This window comes from Peromyscus leucopus, chromosome 3, assembly GCF_004664715.2.
Source record: "Peromyscus leucopus breed LL Stock chromosome 3, UCI_PerLeu_2.1, whole genome shotgun sequence".
Classification (NCBI taxonomy): domain Eukaryota; kingdom Metazoa; phylum Chordata; class Mammalia; order Rodentia; family Cricetidae; genus Peromyscus; species Peromyscus leucopus.
The window spans coordinates 37,077,066-37,098,230 of NC_051065.1; the positions used below are offsets into that span (position 1 = coordinate 37,077,066).

At 38.5% G+C, this 21,165-nt stretch overlaps 1 protein-coding gene across 12 annotated transcripts in view; it reads left to right on the forward strand.

Annotated features, from left to right (window-relative positions):
- Positions 1 to 21,165, forward strand: part of Magi2 (membrane associated guanylate kinase, WW and PDZ domain containing 2) — a 1,425,274-nt gene that overhangs the window by 916,293 nt on the left and 487,816 nt on the right. For all 12 annotated transcript variants that reach the window (XM_037204343.1, XM_037204339.1, XM_037204334.1 and 9 more), the window contains one exon: positions 17,266 to 17,476. In XM_037204343.1, coding sequence (XP_037060238.1) covers positions 17,266 to 17,476 — 211 coding nt within the window. The remainder of the gene's footprint in view (positions 1 to 17,265; positions 17,477 to 21,165) is intronic.

Here is a 21,165-nt window from a genome sequence, read left to right on the forward strand (position 1 = left end):
GGACATGTATCTTTAAATACATTAGGTTCTTAACCTTTGTGTTTTCATCAGTTGCAACAACGATCTAGAGCCTGTCAAATCTATACTGTCTTGACTATAAATTTTCATTATTGCTTTATACTAACGAATGTCTTTAACAACACTCTTTCCCAGTTTTAATTTATGCTGTTATTACTCCTTTCATTTGTCTGGGTTTTTTTTTTTTTTTTTGGTATGTTTATTTTGTTTTTGAGAAAGGGTATCACTACCTAGCCCAGGATGGTCTGGAACTCACTCTGAGTCACAGAAGAGCATCAAATTCACAAACTACCCTTCTTACCTGCCTAGTGCTGGGATTCTAGGTGTGTGGGCCTCTGTGTCTGACTTCATCTTCTAGTCTTTCTATAATATAAAGAAAAGTACACCACAGTCTACTTTCAAGTATATATTTTTATGGATGAAAGCATCTGATCTCCCAAATTTTGAAAACACTAAAAAAACAGACTGTTAATAGATAAGTAGTTATAATCCAAAGATTGGATTCTTCAGAAAAGTGAAGTCCTAGGAACTTACAGTAGTTGGATTTTTTGCACTTCTTTTCTTACATAAGTTATCTGCTAAAGTTTTCCAGAAAGTGATTCACTATTATCTACTGGCTTCCTCTCAGCAGCTATGAGTAAGTCTAGTGCAAAGAATTAGAAATGCACATATATTTTAAAGGCTCTCTGTTAATACACACACACAATGCCTGAAGGAGCGGCCCATGAGAGCTCCCCAACAAAGGGAATACAGTATGTGGGCACAGAGCTGCCTTCTCCAGGCTCCCAAGCCCGCAATTAGTGCAGATGAACTGCATCTCCCAGAGAGCAAACAGAGTGTCCCTTATGTGATCTCTGAGTGTCCTCAGCAATGATCTCAGTTCACCGTTGGGGACCTGCATCCCAGTGCTGTGCTGCTTGGCAAGCTGGCTGTGCATGCACCATCAGTCCTGGTGCTGTGAATGAGACCCTGTCACTCTCTGAAGAATAATGTCCTCCGTAGTGAATCTCGCTGTTTTCCTGTGAATAATGCCCCACTCTGAAACTGCCACAGTGCCTGTCCCTGCTTATTTTTATGTGAGTTCACAGAGGCTGTGGTTTGTGTATGCACTCAGATCTTTCTCTGTTTTTTTCCTTTTGTTTTTGTTTCCTGGTGTGACTTAATTTTATGGTTTAGTCCCAAGTGTTATACTTGGTTTTCTCTCCCTGTTGTCTGGGGGAGAGGGGCAGGGAAGGGAAAATGAGTAAAATTCTAGGACTATTTCAAACCAAATCTCTAAAGTCTAACATTCCATGTATAAAGGACATTCCATCTTTAAAAGATTATGTGGAAATCCAAACTGCCCTAACACAAAGTGCTGGGATGTCCCAATGTGATTGCAAATCAACAAGCAAGCCACTTAAGGTTGATTCTGAACCAGAGCAGTGAGAGCAGACACACTGTAAGATGTGAGATTGGGACAGTCTTCAGAAGCATCCTACGAAATCAAAGCAGACTCACTTTTCAGTCAATGTGAAAGCAATGACTTTTATGAGACCATTTCTGACCCTCACATGGATTTGGGGTTTTCAGGAGCTACACTCTGCTTCTGTGTAGGATTTTTGGGCTCCCCAGAAGGCTGACACAATTTGTATATGACGGACATTTGCTACATGAATGGAGAATACAGGACAAGAGCCAGTAGAGGAACACCAGATTTGCTTGGAGTCTAAACTATTCACAAGCCCCAGAAGTCTTTCCTCCACACTGGCGTTTACCGGTCTGCCTGCGTTTCTTGTGCCCTACTGACACTTTGAATGACCCCCCCTGCTTTGTCATCGATGGTGGCTCTATACACTCATAGCTGACTGCTGATTTTTCTCTCAGAAGAGGAAGGTCTCTGGATAAGGCCTAAACACCAGCCCCATGGTTGGAGGCAGTGCTTTGCCTTTTTCTTTTCTCTCTCTTATTCTCATCAAAAAATACCTTGATTCCATTGTGACCTTTACAGAGCAGACCTCCAATTATCAAAGTGGAAACTGAACACAGAGCCTCCTGCTCTGTCTTCCAGCCCTTTGAAACTTCAGAGGCTGCTGCTGTGTTTCACATAATACTATTCTGAGTCTCCCCCAAAATTTTAAAGGCAGCTCTAAGATGTGTTACAAATGCAAATCTTATGTTTTATTTCATATCTTACTATGGCTCTTGGATATTTTCAACGTATGCATTAACTTTTATCATCGCAAAGTTTGTTGAGGATTCAGGGGATTTGTTCCTGTGTGATAAATGTCTTTAGAATTCATTATACTATAAAAATCACAAAGCACACACAATTGCACAGCCATGAGGACTATTATTCCCATTATCCCATCCTACCTTCACTAAACTGTTAAAAATGAAATACTGTAGAAGAAATAAATTTATTAATTAAGGCAGCTTTCCTCTCTTGTTAATGGAACATAATTTCCTCTACTAATATTCTTTAGTGATTTTTTCCATTTAGTTTTATATATTCTGGGAGATATTTTTCCTTGTCATTCTCCACTCGCAAACCTTGAATATTCTATTTTCATAATTTTTACACTGTTCTAGTAATATATACAATTGTGGATTTTAGATAAAGATGCAATACAATTTTGAAGCATTAAGTCTACTTTCTCATTAATTCACATTTCCCTGATGGCCTCCTGAATAGATGAGACACAATTTGCTTTTAAATGATAAGAAATCATTTCTTTACGGAATTGGGGTTTATGCTTCCTCAGTTGACATATCATCTAAAAAGTATCAGAAACACACTAAACCATGACATTAGCTTGTCTTGGTTCTAGCTATAGTTTGTATTTTCATCATGGCCTCAAATAATAAAAGGAAATATCTGTCAGCAGCTCACAATGTTGATTTATCTATCTACTTAAGATACACATACCCTCACAAATGTGCAAAGACACACACAAGCAAGCATGCATCTGTGCAGACACGTATCCCACGATGGCTAAGAATCAGTATTCTAGTATCTCATATTTTGAAGTATTTAAAATACTTCTTTTAAGGAACACAACTACTTCTGAATCATTCAAACATAAAAAAAAAAAAACCCCACTAGGTATGAGTAATCAATATGCATGGAAAGTACCTGAGGGATCAGAAACTGTAACCCTTTTCACTGACTGGATCCCTGCAGCACTGAGAACAGCAAGGAGGGAACTGTTTTGCTGGTTTTCTTCCTTGCAGTTTAGAGTTCGTTACCACGTGCATGTTTTCCCATATCAAAAAGACAGTTTTGTCACAGCAAGCAAATAAATATTCACAATCCACACAGTCTACAAGCATTGTAGCACCCATGATTATTCAGATTTTAGGAGTTTGGGGAAAATTGAATAATCATCTACAATCCTGAGTTCTTTTGGTCAACTAGTTATACAGAAAGCAGGAGGACTCTACATGACTACTTAGTATCTGAATAGTTTCCTCCACATTTCTCTACATATGAATATGGGAAAAGATAGTTACATATGCTTAAAGCAATAAATAAGATAAATACTCAAATAATCACATGTACTTATTAAAAACCAATTACAATAATAGCTGCTGCTTGTTCAACTATCAACCATGATGTGTTCGTTCATGCAGGAATGCACAGTTCCAGTTCTAATTGAGTTTTTCAGCATCAGGCATGAATATAGGAGAGTGTATGGTTCTAGTTCTAATTGAATATTTCAGTATCCAACATGGATGTAGGAGTGTATGGTTCCATTTCTAATTGAGTATTTCAGTATCCAACATGGATGCAGGAGAGTGTATGGTTCCAGATCTAATTGAGTCCCCTCACCACAACACAAAATAAAACCTTGGATCAATATAATAAACATATTTTCTAACAGGATTGTTAGGTTTTCAAAGAACTAGAGATGTCTTCAAACCACATGGTGGGAGAAGCCAGTTCCAGGGAAACTAGTGACCAGGGAAAGCAAGTCTTTGCTAAAATAAGATGTGGGGATGAGTACCTCTGGTTCTATTGTCTGGGTCCTCAAAGGTGCTAATGTGACAGCAAGTCCACAGCTCAGCAGCTGCCTCTGGAGCCCAAGGCAAATGGAAAACAAGATAGAGAACTTAGAGAAAATGTGTAGTTTCTTGGGATTATTTTCTCCTTTAATTAACCCTGTTGCATATATCAACTGGATGGGACATTGGGAGGGGCTCAACTTGTAAAAATAGAGTTTTTATTTATATTTCCACGTGTCTTTTAAAACTTGCATTAGTTTTCTTAAAACGGCCTAAAGAACTAAAACTCTTAGAAAATTGCCCACATGTCTTGCTTTTGTAGGTAAAAATCATTACCTACATTTGGATTGGGGTAGAGTGACTCAATTTAACAACCCCAAATCGCTTAGAGTTGTAAGCAGTAACACTCAGTGTAAAAATATGCAATATTTACTAAACATTAAATGTATTCTAGTAGCTTTGCGTCCTAAGGATTTCCTGTACAGGGTACATCTCATCCTTATAGACAGACAAGGTTGTTGCCTCTCATGTGTACATTCTCAGCATCACTTTAAAAGAAAAATTTAAACCCAAGTCACCTAACACAATTCTTACTTAACAATTAAGCTCTGTTGCTTTTTGTGAAGAATATTTGTTCCTCTCTGGGAATCACTAAAGATAAATAATTTCTAGAATACAAGTTATTCTCTTTTCTTATAAACTAGAAGCATATTCCTTTTCCAAATATTCTCACCTATGTTTACTTACAATGAAATAATAGAAATAATATGAAGATGAGGTGAAAATATTGAATTTATTCAAGTTTGTCACATAGCTATAGAAATACAAAGCATGGTTTCTCTGTGGAGAAAAAAAATACACTCTATGAAGTGTATGTGGTTGTTAGTTTAAAAAACAAAATCACCGGTTTCCTCCCTAGCTTAGACACCTTCAGCACTTTCTCTCATTTCACAGTGTGGCACTTACAGAAGCTTTACATAATGAAGCATGTGTCTTACGTGTGATGGTTATTCTTGGTTGTCAATTTGACTACATCTGGAATTAGTTAAAAATCAAATGGCTGAGCACACCTATGAGGGATTTCTCTTTTCTTAATTAAATCATTTGAAGTGGAAGGATCCACTGCTAATCTGGATTTTTGAGGTGGGAAGATACACTTTTAATCCAGTTCTTTTGAGGTGGGAATATCACCTTCAATCTGGGCCATGCCTTCTGCTGGCAGCCTTTATAAAGGACATGGAAGAGGGAAGCTTGTGCTTTGTCTGCCTGCTTGTTCTCACTTTCTCTAGCAAGTCCACTCCTTCATTGGCATTAGAACCTACTCCTTTAGGATTCCAGAGTATCCTGAAGACCAGTGGAGACATCCAGTGTTGTGAACTGAACAACTACTGGATTCTTGATCTCCTGTGAGGAGACAGTAATTGTTGAACTACCTGGATCACAGTGTATAAGTCATTCTACAGATAGATAGATAGATAGATAGATAGATAGATAGATAGATAGATAGATTCATTCTGTAAGTTCTGTTCATCTAAAGAACCTTGACTAATTCTGATTTTGATACCAGAAACAGTTCAAGAGCAATAGAGTATAAGGATGAATTTTTAAAGTATCTGGAATAGGCTTCCCAATTTGCCAACACTTACAGTTACTGAAGCCTCACCAGCTACTGAAGCCTCTCCTGAAATCTCATAGAGTACAGAAAGCTCATGGTGTCAACTATTTTACAAATGTAGGGGGAGACATGCATTTGATAACCCAGATTCCCAAATTATAAATACAACAGATTTGATGACCCTGTATATGAAACTTTTGACGATTTGTGGGAAAATAATGCTGCTAGTCAGTTGCTCTTAGCATCTCTGAATAAATTAACAAAGGATAAGAATAAGCTCTGTAATAAAATTAATATATTTGGCATCTCAGACTACAGTAAAGGACAATGAACTCAGTGAAAACATTGGCCCAATCTAGATGTGCATTAACAGTCTAAAGATGTCGAAGTGTGCCCTGGTAGAGATTCTTCTCTCCAGTAGCTATAGAGCTCAAGTCACAGAAAATAAAACTGAAGCCTTCAATATAATGTTGGCTGAATTTCAGCAAAAAATTGAAATCCCAGCCTTGGAGGGTATCTGTCCATGGTTAAAGTAAAGGTATTAATTGGAACAGAATGAGATCCTGTGACTTGGGATGGGGATTTGTGGGAGGACCCTCTTAAAGCTGAGAACTTTGAACCCTCAGATTCTCAAGAGTTTGTCTCTACCCTCAGAAGATGCACCCCACCTCAACACCCTTAAATGTTGCCTTTTCCACCTTTGATTGAAGAAATTAATCTTTCATTGTCTACTCAACCAGTAGTCACTTCTCTGAAGGAGATGCCAGGCAAGATAATACTGATGTCCCTCAGGGCCAGCCAATAGTTGCTCTAGACCTACAGTCAGACTTAAGGCAAAGCAGGCTCCTAGAGGGGAGGTAGAAAGTGTAGTACAGGAGGGGGTTGTGCTACACTCCTAAGGTGCTTAATGGATGTGGTAACTCATTCAAGCAGAAGTCTGGGGAATATGTCTAGGGATGGATTTTAAGGGTGTGGGGTAATGTTGGAAATAACATAAAACGGGATCAGGCTGCATTTGTTGATATGAGCCCACTGAATGGAGATTCTGACTTTGATATGAAAGCTCACAAACTTTAAAGATGTGTCAAAAGCTTGTCTGAATGGTTGACTGAAGCACTATCAAAAGATGGCCTACTGAAAAGGAGTTGAATATGCCTGCTAGCCCTTGGCTTAGTGTTGATGAAGGGATTTTAAGGCTCAGGGAAACTGCAATGCTAGAGTGGATGCTCTGTGTAAAAACCAAATGTTCCACAATGGAAAGGCCCAGAAGACGTGCCCTTCAGTAATCCTATGAAACACAAAATAGTGAGAGGGACAGCAGCACATGTGAAGCCTGGTTGTCCCTTTTTTCCTTGTGCAGGACTTTAGGGTTGGAGATGCTGCGGCTCAATTGGATGAATTCAATGCAATGGGTTTAGTAGGTCTCCAAGATAGCAGAGGCCAGGTGGTAGTACTGAATCACCAAAGGCAAGGTAATCATAGTTATCTTAATGGGCAACATGGACAAAACAGTGTCCATGATGGCCTGACCTGTAATTGTCAGCCCAAGCAAAGTGAATTTTATGATGGCATGATTTGTATGGACCTGTGGTACTAGCTAATCAATCATGGTGTTTCCAGGCACAAAACATATAAGAAGCCTATTATATTTTTGCTTGAGCTGTATAAGTAGGAAATTCTCAAACAAATGAAAAAAGTCTGCACTGGATCACGGCAAAAGGAAATCTCAGCTGGTGATCAAATTTGCAGACGTGAGCCAGTTTATAGATGTAAAACCCATGGAATGAAGGGACGGTCAGCTTCCCCTGAGGAAGGACCTTGATAAAATACCTGAAAGTTTTAGTTAGCCTTTCTCCATTTCTTCCTCAGCAGGACCTATGGCCTTTTATGAGGGTAACTGTACACTGGGGAAAGGAAACAATCAGACTTTCCAGGGTTCTGAATTGACACTGGTCCAGGAGACCCTAAGAAACATTGTGAACCTCCAGCTAAAATCGGGACTTGTGGAGGTCATGTGATCAACGGAGTTTTAGCTGAAGTCTGGCTCACACTACAGTGGGTCCCTAAACCTAACTGCAGCTGCTGCTGAGTGTCATATCTGCCAACAGCAGAGATGAACACTGAGCTCCTGCTGTCGCAACCTTCCTGGGGTGACCAGCCAGCCACCCTGTGGCAGGTTGACTACACTGGACCACTTCCTCTGTGGAAAGGTCAAGGCTTTGTTATCTACTGGAGTAGATACTTCAGAAATGAAAGTATGGGTCACTCCCCCAGGAGAAGAGCCAAGACCAAATGAGGTGTTTGCTGAGGGTGAAGGAAATACAAAATGGGCAATTGAAGAAGGTAGTTATAAACAACAGCTAAGGCCACGTGACAGGACAAGGATTAGAGAAGACATGAGTGTTCTGTTGTATTTTGTTAAGAATGTGTTTGCATATACATTTATGTTTTCTTTCCTCAATTTCTTTATCATGTAACATCAGTTTAGAGAATATCAATGGTTATCATATTTAAAAATTGAGATACTAAAAGAATGTCCCTCAAGGGATATTAAAACCTATTCCAAATTTATAATACATTTGTGATTATGCAAGGGATAGTTATATCATGTTAGGTGTAATTATGACCTGGTTAAATATATAATGCATTTGTAATTACATGTGGAATAGTTATGTTAGACATAATTATGACCTGGTTATTGTTAACATTTGAAATTAAGCATGACATGAGAAGATATGATTTTGTGTAAAGTTGACAAGGGGTGGACATGTGAAGTCTGTTATTGGCTGTCAACTTGACTACAGCTAGAATTAACTAATCCTTAAATGGCACACATATGAAGGGTTTGTTTCCTAATTAAATCCTTTGAAGTGGGGAGACCCACTTCAGCCTAGATTTTTTTTGTGTTTTCTATTCATTAATTAATTTTTCCCTAGCCCATTCGCAGTTTCCCCTCCCTCCCCTCTTTCCAGTCCCTTCCCCCCTCCCCTCCCATCCCCTCCTCCTTTCTTTTCAGAAAAGGACAGACCTCCCATGTATATCAGCCAGCCCTGGCATATCAAATTTGCAGTATGAGTAGGTACCTCCTCTCTGATGAAGGCTGGGCAAAGCAACCCAGGAGGAGGAAAGGGTTCCAAAGGCAGACGACAAAGTCAGAGACAGTCCCTGCCCCTACTGTTAGGAGTCCCACAAGAAAACCAAGCTACACAACTGTCACATGTGCAGAGGACCTAGGTCAGTCCCATGCAGGCTCCCTGGTTGGTGTTTCAGTCTCTGTGAGCGCCTATGAGCCCAAATTAGTTGATTCTGTGGGTTTTCTTGTGGTGTTCTTGGCCCCTCTGGCTCCCATAATTCTGCCTCCCCCTCTTCCATAGGATTCCCCAAGGTCTACCCAAAGTTTGGCTGTGGGTCTATGCATCTGTTTCCATCAGTTTCTGGGTGAAGCCTCTCTGATGACTTTTGGGCTAGGCAATGATCTATGAGTATAGCAGAATATCATTAGGAATCATTTCATTGACTTTTTATTTTTGCCAGTAATGTTTGGTTCTATCTTAGGTCTCTGTTCTGTCCAGTTTCTGGGTCCTGGTATTCCAGGCAGTGTCAGGATTGGGATTTCTCTCATGATATTGGTCTCAAGCTGGACCAATCATTGGTCAAGTTAAAATACAAATAACACATAGAACATATAATCTTTGTTTGTTTTGGTTTTTTTTTTTTTTTTTAGCTTTGCTTCTGGTTATTCTTTAATGAAACTGGATGAGAGTGTTAAAAACCATTGGGGAAAAAAACACTGAATACAGATTTATTTTTTGTTATAATAAGATACTAGTAGAACAGTAAGCATTTCCATCAATGGATTGTCTACTACATATATTGTTATAATATCAGAACTATGGAATGAACCAGAACTATAAAATTTATACTGAATACAGAATGGCATACATTTCACTCCCAATTACCTGGCTTTTGTCTCTGTTCTCTATTCAGGTCTTTGAGCTCTTCTGAACTGTTTTTTGTTTTTTGTTTTTTTTTGTTTGTTTTTTTGGAAAAAAGGAAGTCATATTCCCTGTGTCTAAGCTGATACTTAGAGCAGGCAAGGTGAAAGGAATTAGTTTATTAATTACCACAGTAAAGTACAGGAAAATATGAGTTTGTGGATCATTGTTTTTGACTCTACTTTGTGCTTCAATGAGTCAAAGGAATTTTGGGGAATTAACAGTGCTGGTTTCCTAGAGGTTCCTTTCACTGTATTGCTAGTCTTTAAAGAGAGGTCATTTTCATTCCTTTTTTTGTTGAACTATTGTTTCTATTTCTAGTGGAAAAATACTCTCACTCTAGTTTGCAGGATGTCAATATGATGTGAAAATGTTGCATGAAATACTCTAAGACACAATGCCAGACAGAGTCTGCTCACCTCAACAACAAACATCTCCGGGAAAAATTACATTTCACATATTCAAAAGTGGTAATTTTATATTTAAAACTAAAACCACATGAAGAAATACATCAGATATTTCTCCTGGACTCCATCTAGATAATAAATGGAATGGTTCCACATTGCTAAAACACCAAACATATATTGATCATGGTCTTCTCCTTAGTCAGAATTCAGAAAGTCCAGGAATTTTCTAGCCACAGCTGAAGAGAACATATACATGGTCATGACACATACATGATGTATGCAATGGCAGGTTCTTATGATCCAAACTTCAGTGGGCTAGAATGCTTAGAATAATACCCTCCATTGACATGTAAGATCCTGTCTTTTCCCTCCTTTTACTCAAAGTTTTTCTGTTCTTAGTGGTTCATTTCTCAGCCACTACTAATGCAGTCTGAAACTATATAGTACTAGTTCCCAGATGGGTGAAGGATGAATTCATGTAGTGAACCATTTTATGAGTTGAATTGTATCCTCTGGCATTTCAGAATGTGACTTTATTTGAAAATAGGACTGCCAACTAAGATGAGGTCTTGCTGGAGTAGCATGTGTTACTTACATGTTTGCTGTGAAGGCTAAAGACACGTGCCAAAAGCCAAAGAACTAGCAGATGCAAGGAAAAGCCAAAAACAGCTTCTTTAAGTGTTAGAGCTAGTCCTGAAAACACCTTGATATAAGTTTTCTGGCTTCCAGAACCATCAAGCAATAAATACCTGCTTTAAAGCAGTTTTTTGTGTTGGAACTTGATAGCCCCATCAAAGCATTTTATACTATTAGGACTGCAGTCCCTTTGACTCCTTGTTACTTAGCTTACTTGCCTGGCCTTTATTAGACTTTCAATAAATGTCTATAAAACTAATTAATTAAATAATTACTGTCATTTCTTCTTTCTCTCACTGACCTTTTAACGGGATTTCCTCTGAGAGTTGTGCATTCTGGCTTCTACTTCCTATGTGGTCTCCCTGGAAAATTCTGCACGACTCTCATGTATTATTGGACATCATTTAACAAGTCATTACAGCAGTTTGAGATGAGGCACTTCTCTATCCCCCATCCCTTCCATGTCCAGGAAGATATTGCATTCAACTGCACTGGTCCCTTGACTCACTCTACCCAAGAGAAGTGGAATGGCTGACCTAGTGCTCCTACATAGAATAACAATTTGTCTTATTTGCCTCAACTCCTCCTCTTTCCTCTACTAGAGGAGTCCAGCCTTTTGATATTGCAAATTGATGTTGTCATATGCAAATGTGTTGAGCTCCATCTATTGGTGCCTTGGATGAATCAGCCTGCCGTCAGTGGGCTGGATACACCTGCAGGTCTAAGCATTCTATTTTGCTCTTCTGAAAATAGGCTCTGTCCCTGATAGGAAGGCTTCCTTTGGTTCAGTGCTGCCAATAGATAAATTAGCCTGCTTCTGGATCCACCAAAAGCTCCAGACTCTCACTTTGAAATGTATTTCTATGTCAGCCTTTATGAATAACAAATGTAAGAGTGTTTGGATTCTCCGTTTACTTCATTCATTTTTTTTTCATCTTATTTTGTTCAGATGAAGGAGGCAGATGCTATTTATTGCTTCCCTCTCAATGCAACTCCCAAAAGCTTGAACAAAGGAACTTTTTCTCCCCTCCATTAAACCTTGTCAAATACTTTGTACACTATAAGAATTTACTTCATGTTTGCTAATGTGGTGATTGATTAAAGGTAAAGAAATATATATATAAGCAAGTGAATCAAACTGAGAAAACTTGGTCACATCACTCCTGCACAACAATGAATAACAACACTAACAGCATTTTAAAGACCACCATTTTGTTCACAAGAAATGTCACTTATTTCTTTTGTGGGAATAATTGTATTATGTATAGCAAACCTTTAAAAAATATGTTTATTTATTTAGTGTATGGGTTTTTGTGTTTGTTTGTTTGTTTGTTTTGTTAGTTTGTTTTTTGAGTGGATAGGATTTGAGACAGGATTTATAGCCCTGTCTGTCCTAGAACTCACTCTGTAGACCAGGATGTCCTCCAACACAGAGATCCACCTGCCTCTGCCTCCTGAGTGCTGGGATTATAGGCATGCACCACCACACCTGACTTTTTTTTTTTTAAGTATGTGTTTGTATATCTACATGCCATGGTGTGCATGCTGAGTTCAAATAACAACTTTTTTTTTTCCTTTCTCCATCTGGGAACCTGGGATTAAACTTGGATTTTCACTCCTTCTCACTGAGCTATCTCACCAGCACAATAGTGAACCTGGAATGAATTCTTCATTCCCTATTGTTTGCTTTCATCATTCTTCAATTCCTAGTGAACTAGCTTCTTTACCCATCATTCTCTCACAAATACCACAATAACTGAGAGCTGATATCATCAAGGATTGCTACATTGTTGATTCCTGGCAGTGTCGCATCCTTTCTGTACTGTGCTCATCAGAAGCCTGGGCCACCCTTCCTTCTGTCCTCTTTCCATGCTGTATTAAGGTCTGATGAGTGTCCACTGTGTCCAGACTGCTGTCCTCAGCTCCTCCTGCTACCTTCCTCTTTCTGTGACTGGTAAGTGTTGGTGTAGATCAGGTTCCTGCAGGAAAGATTCTTGCTTCCACTTTACATGAAGTCTCTCTTGGCAAATGCATTCACTCGTGGCTTAAATTATCATACCATCCAGCCATCTGCTGCTGTCCTTCAAGTTGATCCTCCTCAGCCAGGAACTCTCTGACTGGATGCCTTGATCATGGGTTTGGCAGGAGCTTCTAAACCTAGTATGTGAAATTCTACCACAGTTTCATCACCTATGGGGTCCTCTGCCCCTCCTATTGTCTCTGTCTCAATAAAGCTTCAGTACCCACCAAGCTGAGTATGACTTTGCTCTTCCTATTTGTCCTTTAATTATATAAAATTTTATGTCAAATCACTTCTTTTGGTGCCCATTCCAAAAGACAACATGTCTTCTGTCTGGACATAAAAACAACTTACCTTTGGTCTGTTCACTCACTTTCTGCTGTCTTCAAATACCCAGAATAGTTTTGTAGAAGATGAGAATCTAATATTTTGTCACACTCTTGAGGAAGATTTATTGCCTTAATTGTGAGGATACAGTCTGAATCCTGAAGTCTTGTGAAGAATTCTGTGTCCAATCCAGCCCTGATGCATCTGTCATTCCCTTCATTCTGAAAGACACCTCAGATGTATGGCATGTTAGAAGAGAAGCGGTGCTTGACTCTTAACATGAGACTAATGAATGGACAGGCACAAAATATCACCTTCTACTTTCAATAGCTCTCAGTGCAATAACACAGTGGGAAGATTATGGACGTCAAGTTTTAGTTCCAACAGAGCAAGATTCATGCCTCCCTTGTTCCCTCTTCCTCATGCCTGGCAGCAATGAAGTACTCACAGCATCATAAGTGAGTACTGAACAAGTGAAGAAGTTCAGATCTTGGTGTGCATTTTAGATCTTCTGTGCAGCACAATTTCCAGATGCTCCACAGTCATACTACGACATGACCCATGTCTTGATGCTTACATATTGTAACAAGCTGCTGTCAACAGAATCTAAAGACAATGGCAGCATGCACTCACACTGCTGCCTTTGTGCACATGTTAAAGAACTTGAATCCGTAAGAATCACTAATTGACTATATCACTAAAGACTATATTATTTTCCTTGTTTCCCCTTTCCAAGCCAACCCAAGGAATATTGTGTGTTCTTACGTGTCCTAATTCTGAATAAATAATGTACTACTACTGTCCTAGTCAATACAGATAAGAAAAAATTTGACCATTTTATATTGACACAAAGACTCCATTCTATATCACTAATTTACTACATGATCTTTATTAATTTGTGAATTCCTAAAAATAATATAGCCAATGAATGTAAAATTATATAAAGAAAATTTCTCCCATCACCAGCCCATTCCCAAAGTTGATGGGTTTAACATTTTTCCCAACTACTTCTAAGTTCTATAGAGTTATATATAGTCATATTTATGTACATATATATCATTAATTTATATCCCCTGAAAATTAGTCTTCAAATCATAATTATAAGTACATTTCCAGGTCAATAGGTCTGTCTGTAGATGTAATTTTATTGTTTTAAAATGACATCTTTTTTCACAATCATGATGAACACAATGTACTGAACATATTCTGAATAAAAGCAGTTACACTGTTCCAGGATTTTATCACTATAAACAACACTGCAATAAATATGCAGCAATACTTACTCAATGATGCCTTCATTTCTAGGTGAGATAGTCTCCACGTAGGATAATGGAATCAAAAGCACATGTGCATTTGTGTATGCATTTTTTTTGCTTAACTAGCTATTGCTTATTTCCCAAGTTTTACAGTTTCCTATTCCCAGGGTGGCGTTAGCATCCTCACATCACCACTCATATTTCTTTCCTTGTGAACTTCAGGAGTACCCTTCTTCCAGTGTAAGGTCAAATTTGCCCCCTCACAGGAATTTCTGTAGACTCCTCTTTACTCTTTTACTCCAGGTTTTTTTTTTTCCTTGCTCTACGTAGTGTTTGCACTGCTGCATTCCAACAAATGCCTATGTTCTGCTGTCGACGGGAGATAAGCTGCACTGGGAAAGCAAAAGCATAAATTTCTCAAATTTGACATTAGAAACAGTATAAAAGTAACCTTATGAAGTCTACCTCTTTACCAAAATGTTTGTTCAATAATCCTATCCCAAGAAAACACAGCCCTAAATTACCTTATTCACCTACTCTCTGATATACTTCCTGAAGAATACCTTTAGAATATTTTAATTGATACCTTTAGAATATCTTCATTTCCATTTTCACCCCCCAAACCTGAACTTTACAGTACAGGAGCAAAATCCATGCTTCAGTGGATTTTCTATGTATTTTTCTTCTCTTTCAAGAACATTCCTTTAATAAACATTCCAAATTTCCCAAAATGTCAACCTCTATTTGCATTTAACTGTATTACATTACATTTAATTTTTCTTGCCTTCTATATTTTTTCTCCTTGTGTTTCAAGATCTACATTCTGATCAGTTACCAAGATATGAGTAGAGTAATTCTTCAGTGTCCATAGACAAGACACATGGCCCATCTATATAGAGAAGCTTGCTTGCTTAAGTGAGACTGAGTTTGTCCAGATGGGTCTTGGCAGGTTGAAGTTCTTGGGTTGCTGTCTTTGTTGATTTCTCCGGGCTAGTAATGAGGTTATTCAGGCGTCTTTAGCTCAGCATTATACAGATGAAGGGTGTACTCGTGTTCTGGTTTGTGTTTCTTGAGTGTGTAACCTGCTAATACAGTTTTTAATGTTGTAGTAAAGAATTTTCAGCTAGAAGTATGTGGGGATCTGTGTTTCATCAATCTGACTTTAGATTTAGTGTAAACTAATACTTAGTAGATTAGGTAAAGTGGCATGGTGGCGCCTTTATCCCAGCATCGGAGCAGGCCAGGCGATCTGTGAGTTCGAGCACCTGGCTACCTATGAGCTCCAGAAGGCGCGCTACCAGAGATTTCGAAAACAAAAAAAAAAAAAAATATTAAGCGGCGGTGTGGGCACGCTTTTCGCCTTGAGCAGTAGCATCTCGTGTTCCGCGCCTGGCTACAGTGATCCAGGAAAGGCAAAGCAACAGAGAAACCTGTCTGAAAAAAAAAAAAAAAAAAAAAAAAAAAAAAAAATTCCTCTTTGCTATGGTACTTTTCTTCTCATCTGTTCCTCTGTCTCTGTCTGTCTGTCTGTCTCTCTCTCTCTCTCTCTGTCTCTCTCTCTCTGTCTCTCTCTCTCTCTCTCTCTCTCTCTCTCTCTGTGTGTGTGTGTGTGTGTGTGTGTGTGTGTACATGTATGTGTACACATGTGTTTGTACCCTTGCATGTACTCAGAGACCAGAAGACTCTGTCAAGTGTCCCACTCTAGCCCTCACGACCCTATTTACTTGAAATATGGTATTTCACTGGTGTTAGAGCTAGCTGGGTTTTTGGTTAGGGTGACTGGCCAGCAAGCCCCAGTGATCTTCCTGTCTCTACTACAGTGTTGGGATTATGGGTACAGTACAAGTAGCATGGCCACACCCAGCTGTTTATGTGTGTGACAGGCATCAAAAAATGGGGATCAGTTTCCAACATATGTGCAATAAGTGCTCTTACCCATTGAGCCATCTCCCCAGCCCCAATTTCTTCCCTTTATAAAACAATATATTTTTATTACTTGTGTGTATGCATGCTATATGTGGGTGATGGTGGAGGACAGAAGAGGGAATAAAATTCCCTACCCAGAAGCTGGAGTTTCAGGTAATTGTAAGCCACCTGATGTTGGTGCTGGAAATGGAATTCAGGTCCTCTGGAAGAATAGCAGGAGCTCTGACCCTCAGAGCCATCTGTTATCCACTGTTCATTTTTATTACTTTATAGTCTTTACACACAAAGTTCCACACCATATTTCTTCTAAGATATATATAATATATATATATATTATATATTATATATATAATATCCCATTTAGCTTTTGTTCTATGAGTTTTCCATGGCTACTGTCACAAAATACTAGAAGTATTGTATCTGAGCATTGTAAGTACATTATATTCTAGCTCTGAAAGTTACAAGTCTGATGTGGGTTACCACAAACTAAAATCAAAGTGGTTGTTATGGTTGGCTTCCTTTCTGGTGTCTCTCGGGAAGGAAGTAGTTCCCCACCTGTTCTGTCATGTAGAAGTCACCCATGTCCAAAACCAATCAGACTGCAACACCTCCATCTTCTCCGTAGTCAATGGTTCTTGTCTTTGCTGTTTGCCTCTTTGGCTTTTAGGTCTTTTGTGATTATAGTGAACCCACTTGAATAATCAAAGATAATCTCCTATCTCAAGGTCTTTTATTTAAAAATATCTGCAAATACCCTTTTCCCATACAAAGTAAATATCCCCATGATCTAAGCATTAGGACATAAATATCGTTAGATTATCAATATTTTGTCTACCACACCTGTGTTAAGAAAAGACCCTTATAGTTCATCTCTCCTGTTGAGTAAGCAACAGTATCTAATTGAAGGGTAGACAACAATGATGAAGGAATGGTGAACTTAAGTCAATGTACTGATAATTTTCATGGCTTTTTGCTCTTCCCTATTAGCTTTTGTAGTACTCAATCCCTGATGCAGTACATTTCATACTTCCTCACAGTTTCTGTGGCTGGAGCAACTGACCACATGTTCTTCTTCTTGCAGAATCCAGTGAACATGAAGACAAAAGTACAGGTGCCTCAGGGGAGACCCCCTCCCAGCCTTACCCTGCACCAGTGTACAGTCAGCCTGAAGAGCTAAAGGAACAGGTGGATGATACAAAGCCAACGAAGCCTGAGGAGAATGAGGACTTGGACCCATTGCCTGATAACTGGGAAATGGCCTACACAGAGAAGGGTGAAGTCTACTTCATTGAGTGAGTTTCAGGCATTTCTTTGAACATTATCCCAAAGATCATAACAAGATATTAATGGTATCACTAATGTGGATATGGTCAAAGAAACATAGGAGTATTACTATTTCTGCTAACAACTCAAAATGAGATATTGCTTCCATAGAGATAAGGATCCTAAATGACAGCTACTCGTAGCAAAGAATGAAATAAACTATATTATACACTCATAACAGTGGGATGTTAAAGAAACAAATCACCATGGGTTATTATTTTCGGATGAAAAAGACTCTTAAGGCAGTGGTTCTCAACCTTCCTAATTCTGTGACCCTTTAATATGCTTCCTTGTGTTGTGGTGACCCCCAACCATAAAATTATTTTTGTTTTTACTTCATAACTATAATTTTGTGACTGTTATGAATCATAATGTAAATATTTTTGAAGATAGAGATTTACCAGTGGGCTGAGACCCACAGGTTGAGAAATACTGCTTTAAGGGGTCCTTAAAAAATGTTTGCCCACCTCCTTCATAGACATATACTTCAGGTGAGATCTTCTTAGCTCTTTATTTCCAGAAATGGCCACCATTATGTTCAGGACGTAGGTAGAATGCAGTTGTTTCAAGCTAAATATTTGATGGTGACAAAAATTGAAGATTTTAACAGTTGGCTCTCAGGTCAGGTGTCAATAAGATAATTTGTATAACGATCATACTTCCGTCTAGTAAACTCCATTGTGTCTATTACCTGTCTTTATTAGTTTCTTTTGAATGATGGTATTGGGTGCTGTTTACCATTTTCTTACTTACCAAAGAAGTGGAATATTGATCATTAACTTACAAGTGATGCTCATTTCAATCTGTTGTTCTTTCCCAACTTGTTTCTAAAATATTTATAATTCTTATAGTCTTTTAACAATATGTCCAGCTTTCATATTTGTTATTGCTAATAGAACAACTTTTAAAAATCATAATTAACATAATTGTCCATATTTAGCAACATAGAACATTATAATTTTATACATGTATGCAATGTATAATAATGTTATTAAGGTAATTAATGCTTCCATCCTCTCATACGATACTATTTGTATATGTTGAGAACCCTCTGACTCTCTCCCTCCAGCTTTATGTAATGGATAATTAGTAGCTATAAACTGTAGATGCCCTATCATTCCATTCAGTAGAATAATTTTTTTAAAGAAACTAACATGAAGGTCTTGACCCAAATTTAAATCATTGATATGAAGAATACAAGTAAAACGTTGATTGGAAATAATAAAAACTAAAAATATTACAAATATGCATCAACTCATTCCCTATGAATTATAAGAACCTCAAGGAAAAAAATAATAGAAATTGAAATTCTCAGTGTTGGGAGTAGATAAAAAGTACATATGCTCTGACTACTCAAGAAAGATATTAAAACTGTGTTCCCTTTCCCAACCTACAGTGATTTATAACTTAGATCTCCATAGGCAGAGCTCAGTTGTGAAATTGAAATGTTACCACATACCAATATTTAATTCTCACATGAAGCTGGAAAATTTGATACATGTGGCCCAAGGAATCCATAATCAGGTAATTACTTGGTGCTCTGCTTGACTCCAACATGGATGAGAAATGCAGTGTTTTACTAAAATGTATCACTAATCACTAACCTCTGTATTTTGGCAAATCCAAGTTTATTTTTTTAAAGAGTAAAATCTCTTGCATGATTCTTATTTATATAATCAATGACACTGAGCCATCTGTTATAAGTTAGTTGAAAAGAGGAAGTTAGATTTTGTTAAATACAACCAACTAAAAATCCTAGAAACATGGTTTTGATATTGATGAAAATATCATGACATCATTAAATACCATGTCAGACACTGACATTTAGAGCAATGAGATGGATGTATTAATTATGTAACACAGGATAGGTAAAGATATGTGGGAATAATGAAATAAAATACACTAGCACAAGTTGATAAAAGAATCATTTATAATGTATCCAATAATGCAATTGTGAAAACCTTGATTTGTGCTTATAAAGTGAATTTTGCTCTTTAATTCAGTCAGGTTTAGGGACTGTGAAGAAAATTGAACTTTGGAAGACAGAAGCCATTCCCTATGTTTATAGTAAATAATGGGGCTCTGTCTGGGTATGAGAGGATATAACAAAATGATTTTACTATTCTCCTCCTCAGTCTGCAGTATTGGTATTCAAAGACTCATATAGTTTTTGTTCTTGCTGTCAATCATATTATCAGGTCAGGAAAGAGAGAAAAATTGTCCTAGACAGTAAACAACATTTGAATTTTATGATACTGTTTCAGTAAATGATAAACAAGACCTAAGAGGTTGTCTTACTTCTCTATTGCTGTGAAGAAGCACCATGGCCAAGGCAACCCATACAAAGAAAGATGTTATTGAAGGCTTGCTTATAGTTTAGTTCATAACGATCATGGCAGGGAGCAAGGCAGCAGATAGACATGGCGCTATAGCAGTATCTGAAATCTTGTATGTTGAGATAACAACAGTGAGTCAGAAAGAGACAGACAAGCTAACTGGGAATGGCCCTGGAGCAGTAGCTGAGAGCTTACATTTTGGTCCACAAGCTAGAAGCACAGAGGGATATCGTCAGCTGGAAAAGGCTGGGCTTCTGAACCCTCAAAGCCCACCCCCTGTCACACACCTCCTCCAACAAGGACACACCTCCTAATCTTTCCCAAATAGTTCCACCAACTGAGGTTCAAGCTTTAAACTATGGGCCTGTGGGAGCCGTTCTCATTCAAACCATGGCAGAGGTTAAAGGGGGTGGGGGTGACAGACTTGGGAAGTTGCTCTCATGTAGAAAAGTGGAGCTGTCCTGCTATAGGAATTGTTCTTATACAGACCCTCATCTCTGGGTAAGTTAGGAGTAATCTACTACAAAAAAATCCTTGGAAATAGCTGCTTATTTTTCATTTTGCTAGATCATTAGTTCTTTTGAAAGAAGCAAGAATTGACATTTTCATTATTTTACTTTGAGGTTTTTGTTTTTTCTTTTAATCTTTTTTTTCTGTGATGCTAGAGGGAAGGATCAATCAGAAATATTAGGAACAGAGATAGGTTTAGGTTTAGGAACAGAGATAGGTTTAGGCATTAAGACAGAACTCAGTAAGCAATTCATTTCTATTGTGAACAGAGAAGTGATATCAAGGTAGACATACCTAGGATGTCAGGGAAAATGCGGACGTGTAGAGTGCAGGCTGAGGTGACCCACATGGAGGCAATGTGGCTGTGCTGCTCTGCAGGCTGCTGTGTGGAGCGGAAGCAGGCCCGCCCACTGTCTGTGCTGTCTTTGCTTCCGTCTCGGCTTTCCGTCGTCCGCAAAGGTGAATCCACTCCACGTGATGAGCTCGGGTACCACAGGGAGGTACCTGAACAGAGAGGATCTGTGTGTTGGCTGGTCCCTCATTTCCACAACTTCTACTTCCGCTTTCGGCATCGCACTCCCCTTTCCTTCTCAACTGCATTTGACAAAAACCGCATTTCCACCTAATATTGTCGTTTTGCAAGTACCTTTGCTGTTGATATCACAGGGAATTTGAGAAAAATTCTGTATTCTAAAAATTCCCAGGCAACAGGCATATTAGAGAAGGAGACAGGCAGGAGAAGCTGTTGGGCAGCGAGAGTTTTCTGAAGTCCTGAGCTATGATGCTTCCAAGAGGAACCCTGGAGCACAGTT